Source organism: Rattus rattus, chromosome 9, assembly GCF_011064425.1.
Source record: "Rattus rattus isolate New Zealand chromosome 9, Rrattus_CSIRO_v1, whole genome shotgun sequence".
In the NCBI taxonomy this organism is placed as follows: Eukaryota; Metazoa; Chordata; class Mammalia; order Rodentia; family Muridae; genus Rattus; species Rattus rattus.
In genome coordinates, this window is record NC_046162.1 from 63,360,039 (window position 1) to 63,384,503 (window position 24,465).

At 52.1% G+C, this 24,465-nt stretch overlaps 3 protein-coding genes across 3 annotated transcripts; all 3 read left to right on the forward strand.

The window, feature by feature from the left end:
• The first annotated feature begins 2,348 nt into the window (after positions 1–2,348).
• Positions 2,349–8,882, forward strand: Notum (notum, palmitoleoyl-protein carboxylesterase). Its single transcript, XM_032913955.1, has 11 exons — positions 2,349–2,839; positions 3,957–4,009; positions 4,089–4,184; positions 4,453–4,513; positions 4,936–4,994; positions 5,291–5,393; positions 6,133–6,324; positions 6,436–6,536; positions 7,100–7,247; positions 7,867–7,914; positions 8,130–8,882. Exons 1-11 carry the CDS (start codon positions 2,496–2,498, stop codon positions 8,434–8,436), a joined length of 1,512 nt encoding a protein of 503 aa, XP_032769846.1. The 5' UTR covers positions 2,349–2,495; the 3' UTR covers positions 8,437–8,882.
• Positions 8,883–14,122: 5,240 nt separating this feature from the next.
• Positions 14,123–16,019, forward strand: Myadml2 (myeloid associated differentiation marker like 2). Its single transcript, XM_032914052.1, has one exon. The coding sequence runs from the start codon at positions 14,537–14,539 to the stop codon at positions 15,458–15,460; it is 924 nt and encodes a 307-aa protein (XP_032769943.1). The 5' UTR covers positions 14,123–14,536; the 3' UTR covers positions 15,461–16,019.
• A 2,777-nt stretch (positions 16,020–18,796) lies between these two features.
• On the forward strand, positions 18,797–23,437 carry Pycr1 (pyrroline-5-carboxylate reductase 1). The gene is made up of 9 exons (XM_032913941.1): positions 18,797–18,858; positions 19,261–19,390; positions 19,596–19,666; positions 20,268–20,447; positions 20,658–20,879; positions 20,988–21,080; positions 21,237–21,400; positions 22,389–22,458; positions 22,965–23,437. The coding sequence occupies exons 2-9, from the start codon at positions 19,324–19,326 to the stop codon at positions 23,184–23,186; spliced, it is 1,089 nt and encodes a 362-aa protein (XP_032769832.1). The 5' UTR covers positions 18,797–18,858; positions 19,261–19,323; the 3' UTR covers positions 23,187–23,437.
• Positions 23,438–24,465: the final 1,028 nt, after the last annotated feature.

A 24,465-nucleotide genomic window follows, 5' to 3' on the forward strand; every position in this document is an offset into this window, starting at 1 on the left:
CTAGGGTAGAAGTTTTCCAGTGAAGGTTCTTGCTCCATGTTTCTATCCTAGTAGCCTTGGCTACTGAGGATAAAGGCTTTAAAAGGACTTCTCAGAATGATGGAGCTGCTGCCCTTGGCCAGTCTCAAGCACAGACTTTAAGCTGGTCCAACAACAGAGAGATAGCAAATGTGGATTTCTTTTCTTAACTTTTTAAAAATTATTATTTGTAGGTGTACGGGCGTTTTGCCTCCGCATATGTATCTGTGCACCAAGTGTGTGTGCCTGGTGGCCAAGGAGGCCAGATAAGGGCTTTGTATTCCCTGGAGATAGTTACAGACAGTTTGAGCCACTGTGTGGGTTCTGGAAATGGAACTGTGAGAGAGAGCAATTCTCTGTGAGAGCAGCAAGTGCTCTTACCCGCTGAGCCTTCTCTCCACCCCAAAGGTGAACTTATGAATGAGCAGAGCTTGCTGCGTCCCTCTCAGTTTCTCTGAACTCGGTTCCCATCTGGAAACAGAACACACATTTGTACCAGGTGCCCGTGAGCAGACTCCTTCGTGCTTTTCCTTGAATGAACCCACCATCTTTGAACGTCAGGCAGCCTCATCTTGGATTCTGTAGTTTATCCTTCTCCTTGGCTTCTCACTGGATCTTAGGAGAGCTGGCCTGCCGCGTATGAAGGTATACTGGGAACTCGTTTCCTGCAGTCACTCAGCCTGAAGAAGAGCCGCAGGTTGGTTCTGCAGCACTGGTGGGATCCTTTCTGACTCCACCCTAGGACTCCTCCCTAGGAGTTGCAGCAGGTACCCACTAGATGAAACAGGCTCCTCCTGCCATGAATTAGAATGTGGGCTGTAGAAGCCCTGCCCGAGGTTTGGACCCTTGTCTCGAGGCAGGTGTGTTTCCTGTCTCTACAAAAACACTACCAGACTGCAGGCAGAAGGTAAAGAAAAAACAAGCGGCTGGCTTGAGGTGCACTTAGACTGGGTATGTTTGGTTTTGTGCAGCCAGTTTGACCACGACTACCACACCATCAGTCTTGCTCCCGAGACTTTTAACTATTCATTTATTTAACTTTAGAAGTTCACTGTGTAGCCATGGCTGGCCTAACACTTGCAGCAATCTCCTTGTCTGTGAGTTTGGCGCATGCCAAAGTTGGCTCCCAGTTTTGATTTCTGACAGGAATTTAATTCTCGCTGGTCACCTGAGCCTTGGGATGTATAGAGGAGGTGGTTACATTAGATGAGGTGACTTGCTCCAAGCCGGCAACTTCTCTGATTCAGCTTTCTTCTCCTCCAGTGGTGTCTGGGCAGGGAGAGGTTCTTAGTGGTCTTCTTCATGGGGCGCACCAGCAAGGGACTCTACACCAAAAGCCTACCAACTCTGTTAAGTAGCAGTACCGCCTCCGACCTACATGTCTCCTAACATCTGCGGGCTCCAGCACCAGACAGGGAGACTCTCCGGCGGGTTGAAGTCACACACTCGATCCTTCCTGCAGGTCGACCCCGAAAGCCGGGCCTTGGGCCCCACCTGTCCGCTTCTCGCAGCGGCCCCCCCTGCGCCGTTACTACCGGCCCCTCGGCGCGGAGCCCTGTGTCCGCCGCCGCTTTGATCCCGGGGGCCCCGCTGGATAAAAGTCTCGGGCGGCTCTACGCCAGCGCCAGAGAGGGAGCGCAGCGCAGTCGGGCGCACCAGCGGGATAGCGCAGCTCCAGCAACTACGAGGACTACGGTGAGCGCAAGACTCCGGGCCGTGCGAGGTGTGCGGAGGGGGCCGAGTTCGAGTCTCCCACGAATGCACTGGGCTCGGGCGCGGGAGGGAAGGCCCCAACTGTTCCAGGTGAACCCTCGCACCCTGCGCCCTGACCCGTCGGGCAGAGCAACTGCGCAATCCGCAGGGCGCCCCCGTTGCGGAAAGGCCTCTTCCTCCCGGCCCCCGGGGCGCTCCGAGGGCGGGGGTAGCGGCGCCGAGCTGGCCGCGGAGAATGAAGCTGCCCGGGGCCAGCCCGGCCGCGCTGCCCCCCACGGAGCCGAGCCGGGAGCGCCTCCGGCGGCCGCAACGGGTTAGTCCAGGCCCCTCCGTCAGGCTTGTGGTTTGGGAAGAAAAGGCTAAGCCTCCGCCAAGAAAAGAGTGAGCGCAGCCCCCTCCCCCCTGCCGCGCCCGGGCGGCGGCGGCACTTCTAACGCGCGGGCACCCGGGTTGCCGCGGCCCCCGCAAACTACGCCCAGCTCGGCCCCCGCCGCTCATTGGCGCGGTCCGGAGCCAGCGCACCCAGAGTCTGCATTGCCCTCGGCCAGCTACGCGCGGAGCCGGAGCTGCGGAGGCCAGTGGCGCCTGACTCCAGAGCCTCGACGCCGAGAGCCCACCAGGCCGCCCCGGACAGGGACAACGCACGGGAGCCCGGGCCGAGGAGCAGCAGTGTCTTGCGCGCCCCCTGGCCCGGCGCCCCGAGCCGCCGACGCCTCACTGCCGTCTGCTCTCCGCAGGTGGCCACAGGCCGGAGTGACATTGCCATGGGCGGAGAGGTGCGCGTGCTGCTACTGCTGGGCCTGCTGCACTGGGTTGGGGGCAGCGAGGGCAGGAAGACCTGGAGGCGCCGTGGCCAGCAGCCACCCCAGCCGCCGCCCCCGCCGCCGCCCCCTCAGCGGGCTGAGGTGGCGCCCGGCGCCGGGCAGCCGGTGGAGAGCTTCCCGCTGGACTTCACGGCGGTGGAGGGCAACATGGACAGCTTTATGGCGCAAGTCAAGAGCCTGGCACAGTCCCTGTATCCCTGCTCTGCGCAGCAGCTCAACGAGGACCTGCGCCTTCACCTCCTGCTGAACACGTCGGTGACCTGCAATGACGGCAGCCCCGCCGGGTAAGGCCGGTGCTGGGCAGGACCCCGGGAGGCCGTCAACCTGGCTTGGCTGGCTCCACCGGTGCTCCGCTCCTGGCTCGCCGTCGTCCCATCACTGGTGGCTCTCGCATCCTCTGCCTCCCCGCGCGCGCACAAACGCGGAGACTGCACTGGACCCTTCCTATTTTCAATGGCTGATCTGGTCCCTAGAAGAAAGGGTTCCACTCGGGCGTCTATTGCTGCTAGCCCTGGGGAAAGCCTGGCTTGGAGCCTCCCAAAGCGGGGGAGGGGGCAGCTCTTGAAGCTCTGGTCCGAGGCCAACTCGGGTGCTGACCTCTTGGCCACCGTGCACCCGCCTTTGAAAGTTCAGGTCCTCGGACAGGAAAAGAGACTGCAGTCCCAGAGTGGCTATGTCTCCAGTAGAAAGAGGCAGCATTGAAGGACAGGAGGTTTCTGTCTCAGGGCCCCCCTGTGCGTAACAGATTGGTTCGGGACAGTCAGGAATCCAAGCACGGGAGCAAGGAGGGGGCACAAGAGGGACCGAAGGCTCCAGGTGCAGCATTCACACACGCACTCAACTTTGAAGTAGATAGAGGACACAGGTGAAACTGGGAGGTCAGAAGGGTCTCTGGATGCCCACGCGCTCAGTTGATCGATGTCAGTCTGGGCCTTGATAGAAAGGCTGTAACACCGCTTCGGTGTCTCCTGCATCTCCTCGCTGCGCTCCTTACCACTACCGTTTTCTGGGCCTCTAGCCCTAGCATATTTCTCATTATTCAAGTGCCACTGCGTGCTCGAGAGTGCAGCTCTTCGACAGACATCGGCGCCAGGGTTAACGCGGGTCTCATGCGGGGCGGGCTGTGGGAATTTTCCACGGACCGCAGGACCCTCCATCCACCCACCCGCTGTCGCCACCTCTGGGGAATCAGTGGGGTTTCACCAGCTTGTGCGTTCAGTTTGCGATTGGCTGCGGGCGCCCTCGCGCGGCTGTGGTGAGCTCCAGGCAACAGGTGGAATGACCCTTTCAGCACCGAAGTGGGAAAGAGGGCTGAGGATTCCAGCTTGGGGATGAGGGTAGGGAAAGAAGGTGGCTCAAGTATCCCCACCTGACAGCACGCTCTGTGCGCCTTTCCCGCAGCTACTATTTGAAGGAGTCCAAGGGCAGTCGGCGGTGGTTACTCTTTCTGGAAGGTAGGTTCCAGGGGCTGAGGTGTGGGGCAGGAGGGGTCTCCTGGACTCCTGGGACGGAGCCAGATGCCTGTGCCTGCAGGCGGCTGGTATTGCTTCAACCGGGAGAACTGTGACTCCAGATACAGCACCATGCGGCGCCTCATGAGCTCCAAAGACTGGCCACACACGCGCACAGGTCAGCAGCACGAGACCGGCTCGGTCTGGTAGAAGTAACAGAATAGTCAGACTCTCCAAGTAAGGTCTTCTAGGAAGGACCTGTTTACCCCTGGAGCCCCATCCTACATTCCGAGTCCCTAAAACCATGGAGAGCTCCTCACTTTTCAGCCCGATGACTTTTCAATAACTAAGCCTATCCGCCCTCCCATCATTCCCTATCCACCCTTGCACCAGGGCTATCAAGAAGGAAGTCTCCGTACCTGCATACCCCCTTCCTGTTTCCCCAGGTACTGGTATTCTATCCTCCCAGCCAGAGGAGAACCCACACTGGTGGAATGCCAATATGGTGTAAGAGAACATGGGTTTCCCTTGGTGGGGGTTCCTTCCCGGAGTGGTCCTCCCTATGGAGTACTTTGAGTGTGGGGATTCATTCTTGGGGGCCGGCCTTTGTGTGGGGGGGTCATATTTGGGGTGGCCTTTAATAGAGAGTTTAATTCTTCTTGGGGGTGATGATCCTTCTCGGAGGGTCCTTCTTGGGGAGATCCTTCCTAAAGGCCCTGTTTTAGGAGGTATCCTTTCTAGCATTCCTTCCTGGGAGAATGATTCTTCTAGGGGCTCCCTTTCCTTGGGGGGGAATTCAATTCTAAGGAGGTCCTTCCTGGGGAGGTCCTTCTTGAGGGTCTTATTCTGGCAGCATTTTTCTTGGGGGTCTTTCATGGTAGCTTTGGGCAGCAGAGGGCCATGGTGGGCTCACCTGATCCCTGTTACAGCTTCATCCCCTACTGCTCCAGTGACGTTTGGAGTGGGGCTTCACCCAAGTCTGAGAAGAGTGAGTCCCTGGCTTCCCAGCCCATTAAAACAGAGAAGGGTGGTGAGACTTGTGGGGAAATATAAACTTCCGTGACATGTTTGTAGCATGCCTTAGGGTGACTGCTTGTCTGTGGCTCACCTGACCCCTGAGGAACCTCCAAGGAGGGCCTCCTGCCCTTGATCCTCACCCCTCCCCAGTCTACCCTAACCCCTATCCCATCCCTGGAAATAGCCCAAGCCTATCCTCCTGCCTCCTGGGGTAGGAGATCTTGCCCTGAGTCTAACTTCACCTAAAGCTACCCCTTTCCCACACAGATGAGTATGCCTTCATGGGCTCCCTCATCATCCAGGAAGTGGTACGAGAGCTCCTGGTCAAAGGGCTGAGTGGGGCAAAGGTGTTGCTGCTGGCTGGGAGCAGGTAAGCACAACAGGCCCAGGGGAGGAGGACTTTGTATGGAGGGAGCAAGGGGCCGTTGTGGCAACTCTGGAACATGGGCGGAATGGAGTGTGCATGGGAGAACCTGGAAAGTAACGGCCTTCAGATCTGGAATCTATCGGCCCAGAGCCCTGCTGGCTCCAGCCTCCATAGGAAGATCAGCCTCACTCGGGTCACCTTAGAGGTCTGACCTCCAAGTGTTCTGTAGCTGGGAACCGTTTAGAGAATGCTTCTGGACCCGTAAGACTGTTGGGCTGTAGTAGTGGCCTAGATAGTGGGTTAGTGGTCAGGTGTGTCCTGATATCCCTGCTTCAGCATGCAGCGTCAGGGAAGGGTGGGGTGAGGCCAACTGGTCAGTAGCTGTGCCCCAACAGGAACACAGAATGCATGCTAAGACTGGATGAGGGAGTCCGAGATGCTGGAGTTTATCTTCTTCTTCAGATAAGGAAACTAATACAGGAGAAAGAGGGGAGAGTCAGCTCTATGCTCTGCCAGTCTTAGCTGTGGGCCAATGCTTAGAATGCCAGCAGTCCTCTGCCTCCAGACCTTGAGGGAGAGAGGCCCCCTGTGTCTTGCCCATGGAGAAGCAACATGGCTACAGTCAGAATGCATTGTTCAGAGGCAGTGCTTCCTCAGGACTAGGGCTGGGGCTAAACCAGCTCTGGGTGGACAGTGAGCGCCCATCTCCAGCCACTTGGCCTCACGTCTGGCCTTCCCTCAGTGCTGGGGGCACCGGGGTGCTGTTGAATGTAGACCGCGTGGCTGAGCTGTTGGAGGAGTTGGGCTACCCATCTATCCAGGTGCGGGGCCTGGCTGACTCAGGTTGGTTCCTGGACAACAAGCAGTACCGACGGTCAGACTGCATCGATACCATCAACTGTGCACCCACGGAGGCCATCCGCCGCGGCATCAGGTGACCTGGGACGGGGGAGCCCATCCCTCATGCCAAAACCCTGCCTAGTGCAAAGGACCTGGGGTGTGAGGAGTACCCAGGATCACAGCCTAACCTATGATCGTGCTGCAGGTACTGGAGTGGAATGGTCCCAGAGCGCTGCCAGCGCCAGTTCAAGGAAGGAGAGGAATGGAATTGCTTCTTTGGCTACAAAATATATCCCACTCTGCGCTGTGAGTGGCCAGTTCAGATGAGGCATTTGGGAAGTGGCGGGAGATCCTGAATTGTACACCAGTCCTGAAACTAAAGAGGTTGGACCAGAGACCTTTTACTGTTCCACAAAAGTGGTCATGCCTACAGCAGAGTAAACAGTCCTTCCCACCTGGACTGGGACCGTCCTGATTTTTAGCACCAAGACCGTCGGTCCCAAGCAAACTAGCATCATTTGAAACGACATCAGAGACAAATCCATATGCTTCCTTTCTGTATTTTGGGTCTACGCCCCTCTTTCCAGAGAATAGTGGGAAGGACTTAGGGTTCTTCTTCTTCTTCTTCTTTTTTTTTTCTTTTCTTTTCTTTTTTTCGGAGCTGGGGACCGAACCCAGGGCCTTGCGCTTGCTAGGCAAGCGCTCTACCGCTGAGCTAAATCCCCAACCCCAGGGTTCTTCTTTAGAAAGAAAAAAAAAGACACAGGACCACTGGCTGTCCAAAGTGTAGCTAGTCTGTGAGCCTGCTAGGAGCAGGGCAGGATGTGAAACCCAGAGGCAGGTCAACCTGTGCCTCCTCCTCCTCCCAGGTCCAGTGTTCGTAGTACAGTGGCTTTTCGATGAGGCTCAGCTGACCGTGGATAACGTGCATCTCACTGGGCAGCCGGTTCAGGAGGGCCAGTGGCTGTACATCCAGAATCTGGGCCGAGAGCTGCGTGGCACACTCAAGGATGTGCAGTGAGTGTGTGCAAGGGACCTGGGCTGGGTGGCTCATGACGTAAAGGTATGAGGCAGAAGCAGGTGGATTTCTATGAGTTCAAGGCCAGCCTAGTCACACGGTGAGACGCTGGCTAGATAAATAAAAAGTACGGGTCGGTCTCAGACTGCGATCCTAAGTCATCAGGCATCCTGTTTGCCTAGAATGTGTAAAGCCGTGGGTTTAATACCCAGCACCACCTACACTGCCTGCAATCTCAGCATCCGAGAAATAGAAAGAAGATAATAAAAAAAACAAAACAAAACAAACTTATCTTGGCTACATAGCCAGTTTGAGGTAGCCTGAACCCTATGAGACCCAGGCTAAAAAAGAAAAAGGAAAGAAAGGAAGAGAAAAGAAAATGTCAGACGATTCATGTGCTCAAGATAGCCTCCTGCCACTGCCTAGCAGACTCTGGCTGGGTGAGGTGTACATAAAACAGGTTTGGGAAGCCCAAAGGGTAAGGGTCAGCATAGAGCATGCGGGTACTGGAGCCAAGGCTAGGGCAGATGAGAAGCTGGCCAGACACAGCAAAAGCAAGGGCTGCTTATCTGGAAAAGGCTATACTGTGGAACTCAGGCTGATTTTTCCCCCTACCAGGGCCAGCTTTGCCCCCGCCTGCCTGTCACATGAGATCATCATACGGAGGTCAGTATCTCCCACAGGTTCTATTACCTCTGTGGTATTAATTCCATAGGCCTTTAAGCACCTCCCAAACCAGTAGATGCCTTTCCATGAGATCCTTCTGGAGGCTCTGTATAGTGTGTTTTTCTTTCTGGGCCCTCCAAACCTACTACACCAGCTGTAGCCCCAAACAATGACACCAACGGACTTGACAACCCACACCTGGGTTCTTTCTACAGCTATTGGACAGATGTCCAGGTGAAGGGGACCTCACTGCCTCGGGCACTGCACTGCTGGGACCGGAGCTTCCACGACAGCCATAAGGCCAGCAAAACGCCCATGAAGGGCTGCCCTTTCCACCTGGTAGACAGCTGCCCCTGGCCCCACTGCAATCCCTCATGCCCTACCATCCGGGACCAGTTCACAGGCCAAGAAATGAACGTGGCACAGTTCCTTATGCACATGGGCTTCGATGTGCAGACGGTGGCCCAGCAGCAGGGGATGGAGCCCAGCAAACTGCTAGGGATACTGAGTAGCGGAAACTAGATGTCTGCCTGCAGAGGAGGTAGTAACGAAGGGGCCGGTCCACTTACTGTCCCAGGGTGACTCACCTCTACTTCTAGGCTCTTCTGCTCTCCCAGGACCCGCCTGAGTATGGATGCCTGACTATCTATACCCTCCCACTGCCCAGCTAGAGGAGTGGTCTGCCCTGAGCCCAGGGACCCTTCCCACCCCATATCTGTTTCCCTAGCCCCCAGGCCAGCTTAGGGGCAAGCTGGAAGCAAAGCCAAGCACTGGATTCCTGAGCCTATCAGCTCAGACAGTCCCTCCTAGCCCCCAACTGATCCTGTTCTTTTGTATTATTTTATAAAGTGACTTTTTTTATTACTTTAATTTTTAAAAGAAATCGAAATTAAGAAATATATGATGGATGATATTGTTTTGTAACATATTTTTTTCTTAATAATTAAAAAAAAGATAACAGACGCTCACCCCAAGCCTTGTTTATTTGAAGAGCTAGTGTACTCATTTTGCATGTGTTCCTAGGACAGCATGGGACCAGCAGAGGGACCAGAGGGACTCTAACCTCTGATGCCTTCTCGGATGTTTGGTAACCCCTACTTCACATGTTAGTCCCCTTCTTAAGGAGGCTTCATTCATTCATTCATTCATTCATTCATTCATTCATTCAGCAGATACCTAGTTCCCTATTGTTTCTGATTACAACTCATCTTGATTTTTTTTCTTTTCTTTTTTTTCTCTTTTTTTTTTTTTTTTTTTTTTTTTTTTCGTGGCTGGGAATCAGAACCCAGGACTTTACGCTTCCTAGGCAAGCGCTCTACCACTGAGCCAAATCCCCAACCCCTCTCTTTTTCTTTCTTGAGACAGAGTCTCTCTGTTATGTAGCTCTTGCTGTCTTGGAACTCACAGAGACCAACCAACATGCCTTTGCCTTCCAAGGGCTGGGATTAAAGGCTCACGCCATCACACCAAGAAAGTTTTCCCTTTTAAAATTATTTTATGTGTATGACTGTTTTGCCTGTGTGTATATGTGTGTGCACGGTGTGCATGCCTGGTGCTCACAGAGGTCAAAAGAGAGCACCGGGTATCCTGGAACTGGTGGGTACTGGGAAGATGGCTTAGTTGGTAAAATGCTCAGAATACAAACATCAGGACCAGTTGGGTGTGGTGGAAAAACTCCTTTTTAATCCTTTAAACCTGGGAGGGAGAAGCGGGTGCATTTTTGGGTTCCAGGGTAGCCAGGACAACACAGAGAAACCTTGTCTTAAAAAACAAAAACAAGGGGTTGGGGATTTAGCTCAGTGGTAGAGCGCTTGCCTAGCAAGCTCAAGGCCCTGGGTTCGGTCCTCAGCTCCAAAAACAACAAAACAAAACAAAAACAAACAAACAAAAACCAAATATGATGACCAAAGTTTGTTCCCTAGCACCTATCTAAGAAGTTGGACATGGTGGCACATAATATATGTAATCTGAGCTTGGGGGAGACAAGAAGGAAAATGGATCCCAAGGGCTTGTTGGCTAGACAGCTTGACCTCATCAATAGTTCCAACTCTCAGTGAACAAGAGATCCTATGTCAAAAAGAACACAACAAGGGGCTAACTTTTAATCCTAGCACTAAGGAGACAGGGGCAGGCAGATCTCTGTAAGTTCAAGGCCAGCCTGGTCTACAGAGTGAGTTCCAAAACAGCCAGGGACCTACACGGACAAAACCTGAACAAAACAGAACAAAACAAAAAATAGGAACTGCCTAGTTCGATTTCACGTAAGGAAGGGGTCAGAGCAATGGCTCACGGTTAAGAGCAGTTGCTGCTCTCCCAGAGGAGCAGCGTTGGGCTCCCTGCACTCACATAGCATCTGTTACTGCAGTCCCAAGGCTGATGCCCTCTTCTGGTTTCCAGTGGCTGCTGCACGCACATGGTACCCACGAACCGAGATGCTGTTCTTGGTTCTCAACTTAACTCCATCCGGAATTGAGGAAAACTCAAGTGGCTAAGTACACTGCGAGGGTTTGTTTATTTGTTGAGACACGGTCTCCCTGTGTATCCTTGGCTGTCCCAGAGCTCACGCTGTAGACTAGGCTGGCCTCTGCCTCAGGGATTAGAGTTCTGGAATTAAAGACATGGGCTACTACTGTCTGCTATGAAGATGCTTTTCTTTTTTTTTTTTTTAAGATTTATTTGTTTATTTATTATATATGAGTACTGTCACTGTCTTCAGAAGCACCAGAAGAGGGCATGGATCCCATTACAGATGGTTGTGAGCCACCATGTGGTTGCTGGGACTTGAACTCAGGACCTCTGGAAGAGCAGTCATTGCTCTTAAGCGCTGAGCCATCTCTCCAGCCCAAGGATGTTTTTCTTATTTAAATTCATTTGAAGTGTGAAGACCTACTTTTAATCCAGATCTTCTGAGATGGGAAGCTCCACCTTTAATCTGGCCACCCCTGATAAAGGACATGGAAGAAGGAAGCTTGCTTGCTCTCTTCCACTCTCTCGCTCTTCACCGTCAAGTAGGCTTGGAAATTATTTCTTCAAGATCCTGGTGTATACTGAAGACCAGCCTGATTATCCAGCCCTGACGTGGAGCTTACATTGGTAGACAGCCATTGTTGGGGTAGCTGGGACCCAGCCTTTAAGATGCTCTGATAGATCCCATATATGCAACTTTTAAAATAATAAAAAAAATAAATAAAAGACAGGCCTGAAGACCCAGGCGAACAAGGCATCTCAGTAACCCAAGGTGTGTTTAGAGAATCTCATCAACACTGTCTTGGATCTGATGACCCAGTAGGTCTCCATTTGCAGAGTACACTGCCCATGAGCAGTGCCCATGGTGTAAAGAGTCTTGGGAAGACAGTGAAGAGGATACATAAATAAGACACCCATGGGGTTGGGGATTTAGCTCAGTGGTAGAGCGCTTGCCTAGGAAGCGCAAGGCCCTGGGTTCGGTCCCCAGCTCCGAAAAAAAAAAAAAAAAAGAACCAAAAAAAAAAAAAGACACCCATACGTCTTTATGACTGACTTCCATATGAGCGAGACATGCGGTCAGAAATAGTGTTCCCTCCTTGATCCTCCTGCAAAAAAGCTTTTGGTTTAGACTCAAGTCCTGTGGCACACACTGGAGTACAGTCTGTCAGGAGTCCTTGGCTTGGAGGTTGTAAAACTCAGCACCACCTGCCAAAACTAAAACAGAGGCCTAATCCATCGAACCCCATAGTCCTGCGAAGGTCTCTAAATGGACCAACCTTGCCTTTCCGCTTCTGTAGTTCCACATCTGCCTAACTGTTCTTTTTAACTGAAGTCTGTCAATCCAGGACATGGATTTTGTGCTAAAAGCTCACCCTGAGAAAGGCTTGTGACTTACAAAGGATCCCGAACACCCAGTGTAGTAGCCAGACAGCTAAAAGAGACTTTCTATTGGCTTGAACCCACGTCTGAGAAATCTTCTCTGGTGGATGCCCAACTACAGTCTCAAAGTAGGTCCATTCCTGGATAAAACACAGGGAGCCACGACAGTCATGTGCAAAATCTAATTCCTGATCAGATGTGGACAGACAGGCTTAGAAAGGTACACAGTGGGCTGGAGAGATGGCTCAGCAGTTAAGAGCACTGACTGCTCTTCAGAAGACCTGAGTTCAATTCCCAGCAACTACATGGTGGCTCACAACCATCTGTGATGAGATCTGATGCCCTCTTCTGGTGTGTCTGAAGACAGTTACAGTGTGCCCATACATAAAATAAATAAATCTTTTTTAAAAAAAAAGTCTAAAAGAAAGGCACACAGTATACCTTGGGGATAAATTGGGAACTTGAGTACCAGTGCATTTCAAGTGATTGTCCTGAATTCCTTTTGTATTTTATGTGGGTGGATGTTTTGCCTACAGTTATGTCTTTGCACCTTGTTCATGTCTGGTACCAGAAAATGGATTGGATCCCCTAAGGATGGAGTTACAGAAAGTTGTGAACAGCCATGTGGGTGCTGGGAATCAAACCCCAGGCTTCTTTGAGAGCAGGCGATATCTTAACTGTTCAGAGATCTTTCCTACTTGGTCCAGAAATTTTTGAGTGGATTCTCTAGGGGAATAGCCATGTGCTCAGGAGATGCCTGTGGACATATTAGCAGAATTTATTAGTTATGAGAGCAAACCACAAAGCATTAACAATTCTGCTGAAGAAGAAAAAGAGGAGGAGGAGGAAAAGGAAGAGGAGGAAGAGCGGAAGAAGGAGGAGAGGAAGAGGAAGAAGAGGAATAAGAACAGGAGGAGGAGGAGGAAGAGAAGGAGGAGAAAGAGGAGGAGGAGGAGGAAGAGAAGGAGGAGAGAAGAGGAGGAAGAGGAAGAAGAAGGAGGAGGAGGAAGAGGAGGAGAAAAGGAAGAGGAGGAAGAGGAGGAGGAGAAAGAGGAAGAGGGAGAAGAGGAGGAGGAGAAGAGGAAGAGGAGGAAGAAGAAGAGGAGGAGGAAGAAGAAGAGGAGAAGAGGAAGAAGAGGAAGAAGAGGAAGAAGAGGAAGAAGAAGAAGAAGAAGAAGAAGAAGAAGAAGAAGAAGAAGAAGAAGAAGAAGAAGAAGAAGAAGAAGAAGAAGAAGAAGAAGAAGAAGAAATTGTTTAATGTCCAGTAGGTGATAGGTCCCACTCCATCACCCACATGGTGAGTAGTTCACAACCATCCATAACTCTAGTTCCAGGGAATCCATGGGCACTGTTGATGCACACGGTGCGCATACATACATATAGGCAAAGCATTTATATAGGTAAAATAAATAGATCTTAGAAAAGAAAGTTCAGGAGCTGGAGAGATGGCTCAATGGTCAAGGGCATTTGCTGTTCTTGCAGAGATTTACACCCACAACTGACATGGTGTTTGCAACCATCCAGAGGCTCACAAAAGATGCACATACAAGACACTCATTCACATAAGATAAAATAAAAATAAATAAGTGAGTTAATTTAATTAATTAGCCGATTAATTTTTTCTTTTCTTTTCTTTCTTTCTTTCTTTTTTTTTTTTTTTTTTTTTTGGGACAGGGGTTTTTTGTTTACCCCTGGCTTTCCTGGAACTCACTCTTTAGACCAGGCTGGCCTGGAACTCATGAGATCCCCCTGCCTCTGCTTCCCAAGTGCTGGGATTAGAGGCATGTGCTGCCATGCCACCACCACCCAATTTAAGTTTTTTTGTTTTTTTTTTTTTCTTTTTTTCGGAGCTGGGGAACGAACCCAGGGCCTTGCGCTTCCTAGGCAAGCGCTCTACCACTGAGCTAAATCCCCAACCCCAGTTTTTTTTGTTTTTTTTTTTTTTTTTTTTAATAAAAGAAAATTCAAGGTCATTCCCAACTATTTGTTGAGTTTGCAGTTAGCCTGGGCTGTGTGAGACCCTGTCTCCAAAATTAACTAATATTAATTAATTAAAGAAAAAACAATAAAGGCAGAGTTGATGCGGCATTTCTTCTTTGGAGCGCCCTCCTACTCTTGGAAATTCTTTCTTAATTTTTTTCCTTAATAAACCTATTTTTGTTCTGCTAAAAGAAAAGAAGGAAGAAGGATTGAGCCAGAGCAGGTGACACAGGATTATAAAACAATAAAGTCTCATATGCCTTCTGTAGACCTCCCCCCACTCTCCGTCCCCGCTCCCCCCTCCCCCGCTGTTTCTCCACCTCCCTGTACCCTTCCCCTAACATACTAAACCGAGAGGTTGCTCAACGCCTCAGCGGTGATCCCCAGAGGGCAAGCCCCTGCTCTCTGTTCTCGCCCAGCCCCTCCCCCACACTATACTGACCGGACTGACAGATGCAGGTGCGTCAGAGGCAGGAGGTGGGCGTCTAGTATCCAGAGGCTAACTTGTAGTCCTGACAGGGGCTCTTTGTGGGATGCAGGGGTCAGATGTCCCTCAGAATGGGAAATAGCATGCAGGCTGCTATTCCGGGGCTCTGATCAGTCTGTTTATTTATAGCGCTGGGGGGGAGGGCTCCCAACACAGGCAGCGGAGAAGCTGTTCTGCTGCAATGTCACTGTTAACACTGCCATTGCAGACTGCCAGCACCTGCTGTTGCCGCGGAAGACAGAGGTCTCTCAGCTGGGCAGACCCCCAGAGTAGCTGGGCACAGGGTGAGGCTGGGAAGTAGAGAGCCTGATGGGCAGCACCATGGAGCTCCCGGGGGGTGCATACCTGCACTTAGGCGCTGTGACCTCACCAGTGGGTACAGCCCGAATGCTGCAACTGGCCTTTGGCTGTACCACTTTCAGTTTGGTTGCTCACCGAGGTGGTTTTGGGGGCGTGCAGGGCACTTTCTGCATGGCTGCTTGGGGCTTCTGTTTTGCCTTCTCGGTCCTGGTGGTAGCCTGTGAGTTCACAAGGCTCCACAGCTGCCTGCGCCTTTCCTGGGGCAACTTCACAGCAGCCTTTGCCATGTTGGCGACCCTGCTGTGTGCCACAGCCGCTGTCATCTACCCTCTGTACTTCACCCGACTGGAGTGCCCACCTGAGCCTGCCGGATGTATGGTCCGAAACTTCCGCCTGGCAGCCAGCGTCTTCGCAGGACTCCTCTTTCTGGCCTATGCTGCTGAAGTTGCCCTGACTCGGGCCCGGCCAGGTCAGGTAGCCAGCTATATGGCTACAGTGTCCGGGCTGCTTAAGATCGTCCAGGCCTTTGTGGCCTGCATCATCTTTGGAGCACTTGTCCACGAGAGTCGCTATGGGCGCTACGTGGCCACGCAGTGGTGTGTGGCTGTCTACAGCCTGTGCTTCATGGCCACAGTGGCTGTGGTGGTCCTAAGTGTGATGGGACACACAGCGGGCCTGGGGTGCCCGTTTGACCGCCTAGTGGTAGTGTATACCTTCCTGGCTGTGCTCCTATACCTCAGTGCCGCAGTCATCTGGCCAGTCTTCTGTTTCGACCCCAAGTACGGGGAGCCAGGGCGGCCCTCGGACTGCCCCCGAGGCAGCTGCCCCTGGGACAGCCAGTTGGTGGTAGCTATTTTCACCTACGTCAACCTGCTCCTTTACATCGTAGACCTCGCTTACTCCCAGAGGATCCGCTTCGTGCCCACCCTGTAGCCTGGCCAGCGATGGCCCATCTCCTCTCTCTGGCTGAGAGCACCAACAGCTGACCAAGGTGAACTAAGACATAGGGAAGGAGGAGGGAGGTCGGGGGCTCAGACGATTCTGCTCTCGGATGGAGGGGCAGGAGGTCCTGAGCAAGGAAGAGCGTGGCTAAAGACTCTCAGTCTTCCTGTCTCCCTGTTTCTTAGTCTCCTGGCCTTGGCTGGGCTTGGTGCTAGTCACCTTACCAAATGGGGACTTTTTGGAGCAGATACGGTTATAATCCATTTTGCAGATGGGAACATTAAAGCTAAATGGACTTCAGAGGCGGGCCGGTGTCAGCGTCTTGAGATAGCATTTAGCTGGGATAATGTAAATTAGAAATCGGCCAACTGTGGGCTGGAGAGATGGCTCAGTGGTTAAGAGCACTGACTGCTCTTCCAGAGGTCCTGAGTTCAATCCCCAGCAACCACATGGTGGCTCACAACCATCTGTAATGGGATCTGATGCCCTCTTCTGGTGTGTCTGAAGCTACAGTGTACTCCATACATAAAATAAATAAATATGTCTTTAATACTCTACCTTTAAAAAAAAAGAAAAAGAAAAAAAGAAAGGAAATTGGGCAACATCCTGAGGTTGAAATGGGTGAAAAGCAAACCAAGAGCACCAGAGCCAGGCCATTGGAAGGAATGTTGGAGCCAGAGCTTCCTCCTTGCCTGAATCCACAGAGAGTCTCTTTGGGGATGGTTGTGGTCTCTTGTAGAGAAAGCTGGCAAGTAGGATGGGTCTCACCTGCGTCTAAGCGTATCCCAATGGCCACAGCCATCTGAAACAGAGAAAAGACTTGTGCCTGATGTCAAAGGTCAGCACCAGAATCACTATGAAAAAAAGATGATCTCATGACAGCAATGGAGTATCCGTCCAGACACCCAACACAGACCACAACCAGAAGCCTCTGTGGTGTCTACCACGGGTTCTGACTGGCTTGGTGGAGTGAAGAGCCATCTTGGGGCAGCCACTGGTTCGTGGAGCCTGGTCAGTGGGTCTCCATTCAAACATCTAGTTAGCCGGCTGCTCCTGAGCACCAGGATGTGCTAGCATGGGTATTCTTCAGTCTCAAGTCAGCTTCTCCTATGCAACGGCCCAGACTGGACTAATCCTGGGGAGCCCTTCGACCCATCAACCGACTGTCCCTCAGCGGAAAATAAAAGGTGAATATTTGTTTTCACCTGGCCTGCTACCTTTCCTGGCTATCCACACGAGGCTCACTGGAGTCATTTCTCTTCAGGGCCTATGGCAGATTGCACCACTTAAGCTGCCCTCTCACAGAAGGCTGAAACCAAATCATGTGAGGGAGGATTTGTCCTTTGGGTTACTTTGAGTCCTGGAATACATCCAAGGCTGGACCTTGTCAGAACCTTCTGGAAAAGGGACAGGATAGGGAGGCTCAGAAGGCCAAATGCAAAGAAAGAAGGTCAATGTTGACTCATTCTCTCCTTTCCTAGAGGCACCCAAAGCCCCATACTGTGGTCGTCAGGGCCCAGACCACAGGCAGAGGGGCTGCTGCACTCTCTTGTCAGCAGAACTGAAAACATTTAGACTTTAGGCTCTGAACCTGGCCTTGTGTGGTACTGTGTGGCCCTTTGCTGGCCAGCTGGAGAGGGCACCCTGGGTCAGCCAACAAATTGAGTTAGGACCGGCGTCTTTCACTGGGATGGGCAGGCGTAGGCAGCTCCTGAGTCTGCAGGTTTCCTAGGTGATAGAAGTGTTATGCATCAGAAGATCAGGATGTCAGGGACAATGTCAGCCATGTTCACTCTGCCTAGAGAGGGACCCAATTGCCTCTCTCGACTTATCTGTTAGTATTACACATGTATGATGTAGGTGTGATGGGGACACCAGAGCACATGTGTGCAGGCCAGAAGACCACGCTGTGCACTTGGTTGCTTCTACCTTACATGGGTTCAGGAGAACCAACTCAGATAGTCACGAAGCCACGACACCCGCCTTCTCGTTTGTTTCTCTTTTTTTTTTTTGGTTCTTTTTTTTTCCGGAGCTGGGGACCGAACCCAGGGCCTTGCGCTTCCTAGGCAAGTGCTCTACCACTGAGCTAAATTCCCAACCCTTTTTTTTTTTTTTTTATTCCACCTTGAGACAGGGTGTAGTCCAAAACAGTCTTCCACTGGACATCCTCTAGCTTCAACTTCCATAGCAGTGGGATCATAGGTGTGTGATACCTCACCAAGTTTTGACTTTTTTGGGGGGGCATCACTTTTATTCTTTGACTAGCCAAAACTCTGAAATATAGCGTTTCTCTAAATCCCCAGTGTTCTCACTGTTCAGTGGCTTTCTGCCCCCAGCATCACATCCAACCTAAATTTCAGACGTCCTAAAGAAGGCAGAGGGGGTTGGGGATTTAGCTCAGTGGTAGAGCGCTTGCCTAGCAAACACAAGGCCCTGGGTGTGGTCCCCAGCCTGAAAAAAAAAAAAAAAAAAAAAAAAAAAGAGTAAAAGGTGCTCTTGGGCTCTGAGGTTCTCTCCAATCCTGGAAAGTATCTGAAGTAGGGAGCACAATTTGAGAAACTGAACTTCTAGGTTTCGTGCCTAGGTTTGAGCTGTCAACTTGGCGCACACGTTATCCAGCTCTTCCTTTTAGAGGTTGAGTAAGGAATTGGCCATCCACACAGAGAACACCAAAGTAGGCAGCCTCCTACTTTGGGTGGTGGTCACTGTGGCCAAGAAGGAGGGATGGAAATCCCTTCTCCAAATCTTGCAGGCTGGAAACATCCTAGTGATTTTAAAATTACTTTTCTAAAGCAACTTGTCGTTATCTAAAGAGACAAACAAACCAGAAAAAAAAAAAAATCAAACCACCTCTAAGGGTGTCTGGAGTGGGGGGGATGGGCGCTGGAATCATGTGTACTTTAGCAGAGTCTGGGGTAACTAAGACTGCTCTGAAGCTCCAAGACCAGCAGATGGGCCCTGAACACCTCTAGAGGTTGCAGATGCCCAAAGCACACTATCCCCAAACCCTGTGGTTGGAGAGCTGGGGTATTGTAGGATAGAAGCGGTCCGGGAAGTAATGGGCCTCTGGCTGCAGAAGACGCCTAGCTTTCAAAGAAACACTTGCAATAAAACAACAGACAGAGAATGGGGCTCGTGGCTTTTGTGGGTACTGATCTGTATTCCCAACAACTGCTCACTTCAGGGAGGGAGCAGGGAGGAGCGTCTGTCCCGGCCCTGTGTATGATGCAATGTACAAGGCTCCAGCTGCAGCTCTGGATTGGCTAGCTCTCAAAGGCCGCACAGCTCATTGGCTGAAGTGGAATGGGGGCGAGGCCGGTAGGCACGGGTGCCGCGTGGCGGATGCAGAGGGCTGGGCTGTCCTAGGTGTGCGCCAGAGTAGCCACGCTGTGGGTAGCGGGACTTGGGGCTCCAGGGATGGGACCCCTGGAATGAAGGCTTAGGGGATGGGGCTTGTGGGAAATAAGCTGAGGACAGACTGGGGATTTGGATGTTGAGGGTTCTCTGGATTCCCGACCCTCCCCTACAATCGGTAGCTTTCCTTACGGCTCCCTGAGCCTTTTGCAGAGGGCTCAGAACCTTCACCTGCAGACCAGGCAGGCATCCTGGCTCTGGGCGGTGGGTGGTGGTGGTACGTGGTGTCGGTGTACCTGGGACAACTTTCCAGCCAGCCGAGGAGCAACATAGAAATTAGGCAGGCTGGGATGGGGGTTGGGGAGCACCTGGCTGCCAGGAGCGGCCAGACCTGTTACCACCCACCCGACGTCTCGCCTTCCATCCTGTCCGTACAGTTCTCTGCTGCCCTACAGAGCCGGACGTCAGCTGTGAAGGTTGTGGGTCCTGGAACTCCCGACATGAGCGTAGGCTTCATCGGGGCAGGGCAGCTAGCCTTTGCCCTAGCCAAGGGCTTCACAGCTGCAGGTAGTAGATTCCTCTGGTGCCGGGGAGGGTGCTGTCCTGGAGTGTCTGTGTTAGTGGTCTCAGTCCTTTGGGAAATGGCAGCTTCCATATGTTTGGGGTTGCTTCCCTAAAGGAGGTGAAGTTTCGGCCGTCTCCTTCGTCATCGTAGCAGTGTGGGGCAGAGAGGCTAGAACTAGCTTTGAGGGAGGAATTCTGTCCCCTACAGGTGTTCTGGCTGCTCACAAGATAATGGCCAGCTCCCCAGACATGGACCAAGCCACAGTCTCTGCCCTCCGGGTAGGTGCCAGGCGAAAGCAGATAGAAAGCCTGAACCTCTTTAGCGTTAGGGTCTAGGGCTAGGTGTGAGGGCCAGGTATGCAGCCCCCCACTCCAGTGGGAGAAGCAAACCTGCCAGAGGGAACCTCCAGATGCTGCTCCCCTACCCTGTTGTGAATACAGCTGGTACGAGAGGTTGTTAATCTGGAATGGGGTTACCTATATATGGGGGTTATAGAGCCTTCCAGACAGCCAGGCAACCCAGAGATCAGACAGTTGGCTAGGGTGATGGATGATAAGTACAGTTTGTTTGTTATGACTCATGACTCAGCCAGAATTTTCAGGCTAAGGGTGTTGGGGCGGAGGAGGGGGGAGCAGGCTCCCAGCTTGAGACCACCACCCACATCTGGAAGGCAGGTAGCTGCAGAGACTGCCGCCATGGCAGCCTGAGGTGGGATGGGCCGGGCTGTGGTTTAGAAGTCTGTGATGTCCCTTTTCTACTTCAAAGGGGACACATTCCAGGGCATAGTGCCTTTCCCATTTCACCCAGCAGCCTCTGGGCCCCTCTACTCATGGGGCTCTCAGCCCATGAGGCAAGCCGGGTCTCCTTGCGCTCCTGCAGAAGATAGGGGTGAACCTGACACCCCACAACAAGGAGACGGTGTGCCACAGCGATGTGCTCTTCCTGGCTGTGAAGCCCCACATCATCCCCTTCATCCTGGATGAAATTGGTGCTAACATTGAGGACAGGCACATTGTAGTGTCCTGTGCGGCAGGTGTCACCATCAACTCCATTGAAAAGGTGGGTGTCCCGGGCCAGATAAACAGTGCTGCGAAGGGGGTGCAGCATGTGGTCAGGAGCTCTGCTCTTGGCGTCCGGCTTCTCTACCCGTGCACCAGGGTGTAGCAGCCCAGCCTACAGCAAGAACTCAGGAAATGCTCGCTCCCATGCCTGGGATGAGGACAAACAGCCACCATCGGAGCGATAGAGCTGGTTTCTCTTCTCTTCCAGAAGCTGACAGCGTTCCAACCTGCTCCCAAAGTCATCCGATGCATGACTAACACCCCGGTCGTGGTACGGGAGGGGGTTACTGTGTACGCCACGGGTACTCACGCTCAGGTGGAAGATGGCAAGCTTGTGGAGCAGCTCATGGGCAGCGTGGGCTTCTGCACAGAGGTGGAAGAAGATCTGATCGATGCCGTCACGGGGCTCAGTGGCAGCGGCCCTGCCTATGTGAGCACTGGAGCGATGGGCGGTCAGGGATGTGGGCAGTTCCCAGGGCCTCTGCTGCACCCTGCTCTCGGTCCTAGAGAGGAGGCTGAGGATGCAATCTCCCCATAGGCTTTCACAGCCCTGGATGCTCTGGCTGATGGTGGTGTGAAAATGGGGCTTCCAAGACGTCTGGCAGTCCGCCTTGGGGCCCAGGCCCTCCTGGTCAGTGCTTTGAGATGCTGGTGGGAGCTGTTCCTTGCTAAACCCAAACTGGGGATACTTGAGAGGGGAGTCAGCAGGTGTTTGGGTGGCTGAAGACTGTATTCTCTAGTGACGGGTAGGTGCCCTACAGCCATCAGTTCCTCTTTCTTATCATAGGGGGCAGCCAAGATGCTACTAGATTCGGAACAGCATCCGGGCCAGCTCAAGGACAATGTCTGCTCTCCTGGTGGGGCCACCATCCATGCCTTGCATGTGCTGGAGAGTGGGGGCTTTCGTTCCCTGCTTATCAATGCTGTGGAAGCCTCCTGTATCCGCACACGGTAGGTTCTACTGTCATTCATTTCTCAGCCACCCAGGCCTGTATGGCAGGGTCCTGGCTTACGAAGGCTTCAGGGCAGGTAATTAACTTAGCAGATACCACTGAGCCCTGTCCTGGCCCTCGGCAGGAAACCCAAGGTTTCTGGGTCACAACATGCAAAGTCTCTAGCTCTTTTTCATTGTCCTGTGAGAAGTGTATCTACATGTGTCCGTAGACCCCTTCTGATCCCACAATACAGCCCTCATTCAGTTTCAACATCATAGCCAGAGAGCCAGCTAGAAGGGTGACTGGGCAGTTTATGGGGGCCTGGCCCAGCACCTTCTTCATGGCCTTTCCCAGGTTAAACAAATTAGCTAAGCTGACAGGTTGTTAGCAGCAAGACAGCCTGGTGAATAAAACATGTCCAGGGTCCCTCCGTTGTTGTAAAGCAGACCCAAGGTTGGAAATCACTGTCTTTTCATATCTATGGAGTAAACCAACAGCCTTTTCTTTATTTAAGATTTATTTATTATATATAAGTAGCTGTCTTCAGACACACCAGAAGAGGGCATCAGATCTCATTACAGATGGCTGTGAGCCACCATGTGGTTGCTGGGATTTGAACTCAGGACCTCTGGAGCAGCAGTCAGTGCTCTTAACCGCTGAGCCATCTCTCCATCTTACCACCAGCCTTTCTTACCAGTGGCCGCCCGCTAAGGACAAATACCTAGAGAGGTCTGAGTGTAAGTCTGTGAGGCTTGGGCATGGGGCCACCTAGGCCCATAGAGAAAACAGAAGCAGAATCCTGCTACAAGTTGTAGCCAGGGTGACCCTGACCCTGAGTGGTGTGAGAAGTGGCTGTGCAGCTGTACAGGTGGGGTATGGGGGGAGAGTGTGGCTGGCAGAGGGGGTTGTAGGTGCCAGCATTGACTTCCCCCCAAAGCTGCTGCTGGAACTGTGGGTTCTGGGAGGTGGAGGAGCTCAGACTCAGTGTCTCCTTGCTTTTCTAGGGAGCTGCAGACCATGGCTGATCAGGAAACCGTCTCCCCTGCTGCCATAAAGAAGACTGTACTGGACAAGGTGAAGCTGGACTCCTCTGCTGGGGTCTCTCTGTCTTCTGGCCATGTTAAGCCGATGGCTTGAAATCTGGTCCCAGCTGACAAGGAATGACTTGTCTGCCAACCTTCCTCCTGTTCCCTCTCCCCCCCTTTCCTCTCCCTCCCCCCCCCTTCCTTTCCTTTCCTTTTCTTTCCCTCCCCTTCCCTCCTCTCCCCTCCCCCCTCTCCCTCCCTCTCTCCTTCTCCTTCCCTTCCTTTTCCTTCCTTTCCTTCCTTAAAAGCAGGGTTTTGCAGTGTAGTCCAGGTTAGCTCTGAACTATTCACTCCCCCACTCTAGTCTCCCAAGTGCTGGGATTATGGTTGAGGGTTAGCATGCATGCCAGGCCTTTTTTCTTCTAAGATAGTGGCTTGATGCTGCCCAGACACGACTCGAACTTACAGGCTCAGGGCATACTCTGATTTCAACTCCTGTAAGTGCACAACACCTGAGTGATTCTGTTCTTCTCTTTCTTCTCTTCTTGCTTGAAGCTTCTGTCCTGGTGCTCTCAGACAACACAGAATATCCCCACAGCAGGCCCTTGCCCACAGCCAGGTCAGCTGGGAAGGGGACATCACTTACAACTAGGGACCTCCATTGATACTCAAGTGCCAGCTGGAAACAGGGTGGGTGCTCAGACCGCCACCTCTTCAGCTTCCCCTGGAGCTCAGGCCTGTGGGGTCTTTATCCTCCCTAGTTTTGGGGTCAGCTAGCTGGCTTAGCCACGGTCCCTTCCTGTGATCCACTCACAGGGTTCCTTTCTGTGACAGCCAGCTAGTCCCAGACATCCTGTACCTCCCTCCTTCTAGGGATCTAATGCTTTACCAATAATCCCACTAGGCACTTGGGAAAAGAACTTCTCAGGTAGCCGACAAAACTCCTGCATGTTCCTCGACTCAACAAATGCTGTTACTTCTCTTCCTGTACTTTCAGTTGAATAATAAAAAAAAAAAAATCCCCCAAAGCTCCAATTTACCTACTTGTCACCTACAGAGAGAGGCCTGACTGTACAAGGGACTGTGATACTGGGGGAAGAGCCAGCAACACGGGTCCCACAAAGCTGGCTGCAGCCAGGCTGAAGATCCCCCAGAGAACAGAGGGCTATAGAGCCTCAGTGCCTGTGTCATAGTCGACCTGCCCGAAGGCTGGCACCGTAGGCAGGCCTTGTACACAGAGGTGGTGAGGGGCACCAACCTCTTCATTATCCTATCCCTGTAGCTTGCCAAGGGGAATGTTCTGCTGGCTGATGTAGTCTGTGCAAGGCCAAGTTCCTGGTGAGGAGGAAACGTTTTGAGGAAAGTGTTGGAATTTTCCAGAGAGACAGATTCAAGGGCCAGGATACAGGGAAATCCTGTCTCGGAAAAAAAGAAAGGAGGAAAAAGCATGTGCCACTGCCACCCTGACTGTTATTTTTTTTTTATTTATTTAAAGATTTATTTAGGGGTTGGGGATTTAGCTCAGTGGTAGAGCGCTTGCCTAGCAAGCGCAAGGCCCTGGGTTCGGTCCCCAGCTCCAAAAAAAAAGAAAAGGAAAAAAAAAGATTTATTTATTTATTTTATTATATGTAAGTACACTTTATGTGTCTTCAGACACACCAGAAGAGGGCATCACATCTCATTACAGAGGGTTGTGAGCCACAAAATGGTTGCTGGAATTTGAACTCAGGTCACCTGTAAAAGCAGCCAGTGCTCTTAACCACTGAGCCATCTCTCTAACCCCTGTGTGTTAATTTTTGTTGTTGGTTTTGTGGTTGTTTTTGAGACAAGGTTTCTGGGTGCCCCGGCTATTCTAAAATTTGCTCTGTATACCAGGCTGGCTTTGAACTCACAGAGATCCATCTGCCTCTGCCTCCTGAGCACTGGGATTAAAGGTATGCACCACTACCTGGTTTTACATTTCGATTGTTATTCCCTTTCCCGGTTTCCGGGCCAACATCCCCCTAACCCCTCCCCCTCTCTGTTTTTGTTTTTCTTAGAATTTATTTACTTTTAT

Excerpts from the sequence above, each read along its gene's own strand:
- Notum (XM_032913955.1), top strand. The coding sequence starts at position 2,496 with ATGGGCGGAGAGGTGCGCGTGCTGCTACTGCTGGGCCTGCTGCACTGG. Across the intron at positions 6,325-6,435 it reads GCCATCCGCCGCGGCATCAG|GTACTGGAGTGGAATGGTCC; the intron begins GTGACCTGGGAC and ends ATCGTGCTGCAG. Across the intron at positions 7,915-8,129 it reads CATGAGATCATCATACGGAG|CTATTGGACAGATGTCCAGG; the intron begins GTCAGTATCTCC and ends TTCTTTCTACAG.
- Myadml2 (XM_032914052.1), top strand. The coding sequence starts at position 14,537 with ATGGGCAGCACCATGGAGCTCCCGGGGGGTGCATACCTGCACTTAGGC.
- Pycr1 (XM_032913941.1), top strand. The coding sequence starts at position 19,324 with ATGAGCGTAGGCTTCATCGGGGCAGGGCAGCTAGCCTTTGCCCTAGCC. Across the intron at positions 20,448-20,657 it reads CCATCAACTCCATTGAAAAG|AAGCTGACAGCGTTCCAACC; the intron begins GTGGGTGTCCCG and ends CTTCTCTTCCAG. Across the intron at positions 20,880-20,987 it reads GTGGCAGCGGCCCTGCCTAT|GCTTTCACAGCCCTGGATGC; the intron begins GTGAGCACTGGA and ends ATCTCCCCATAG.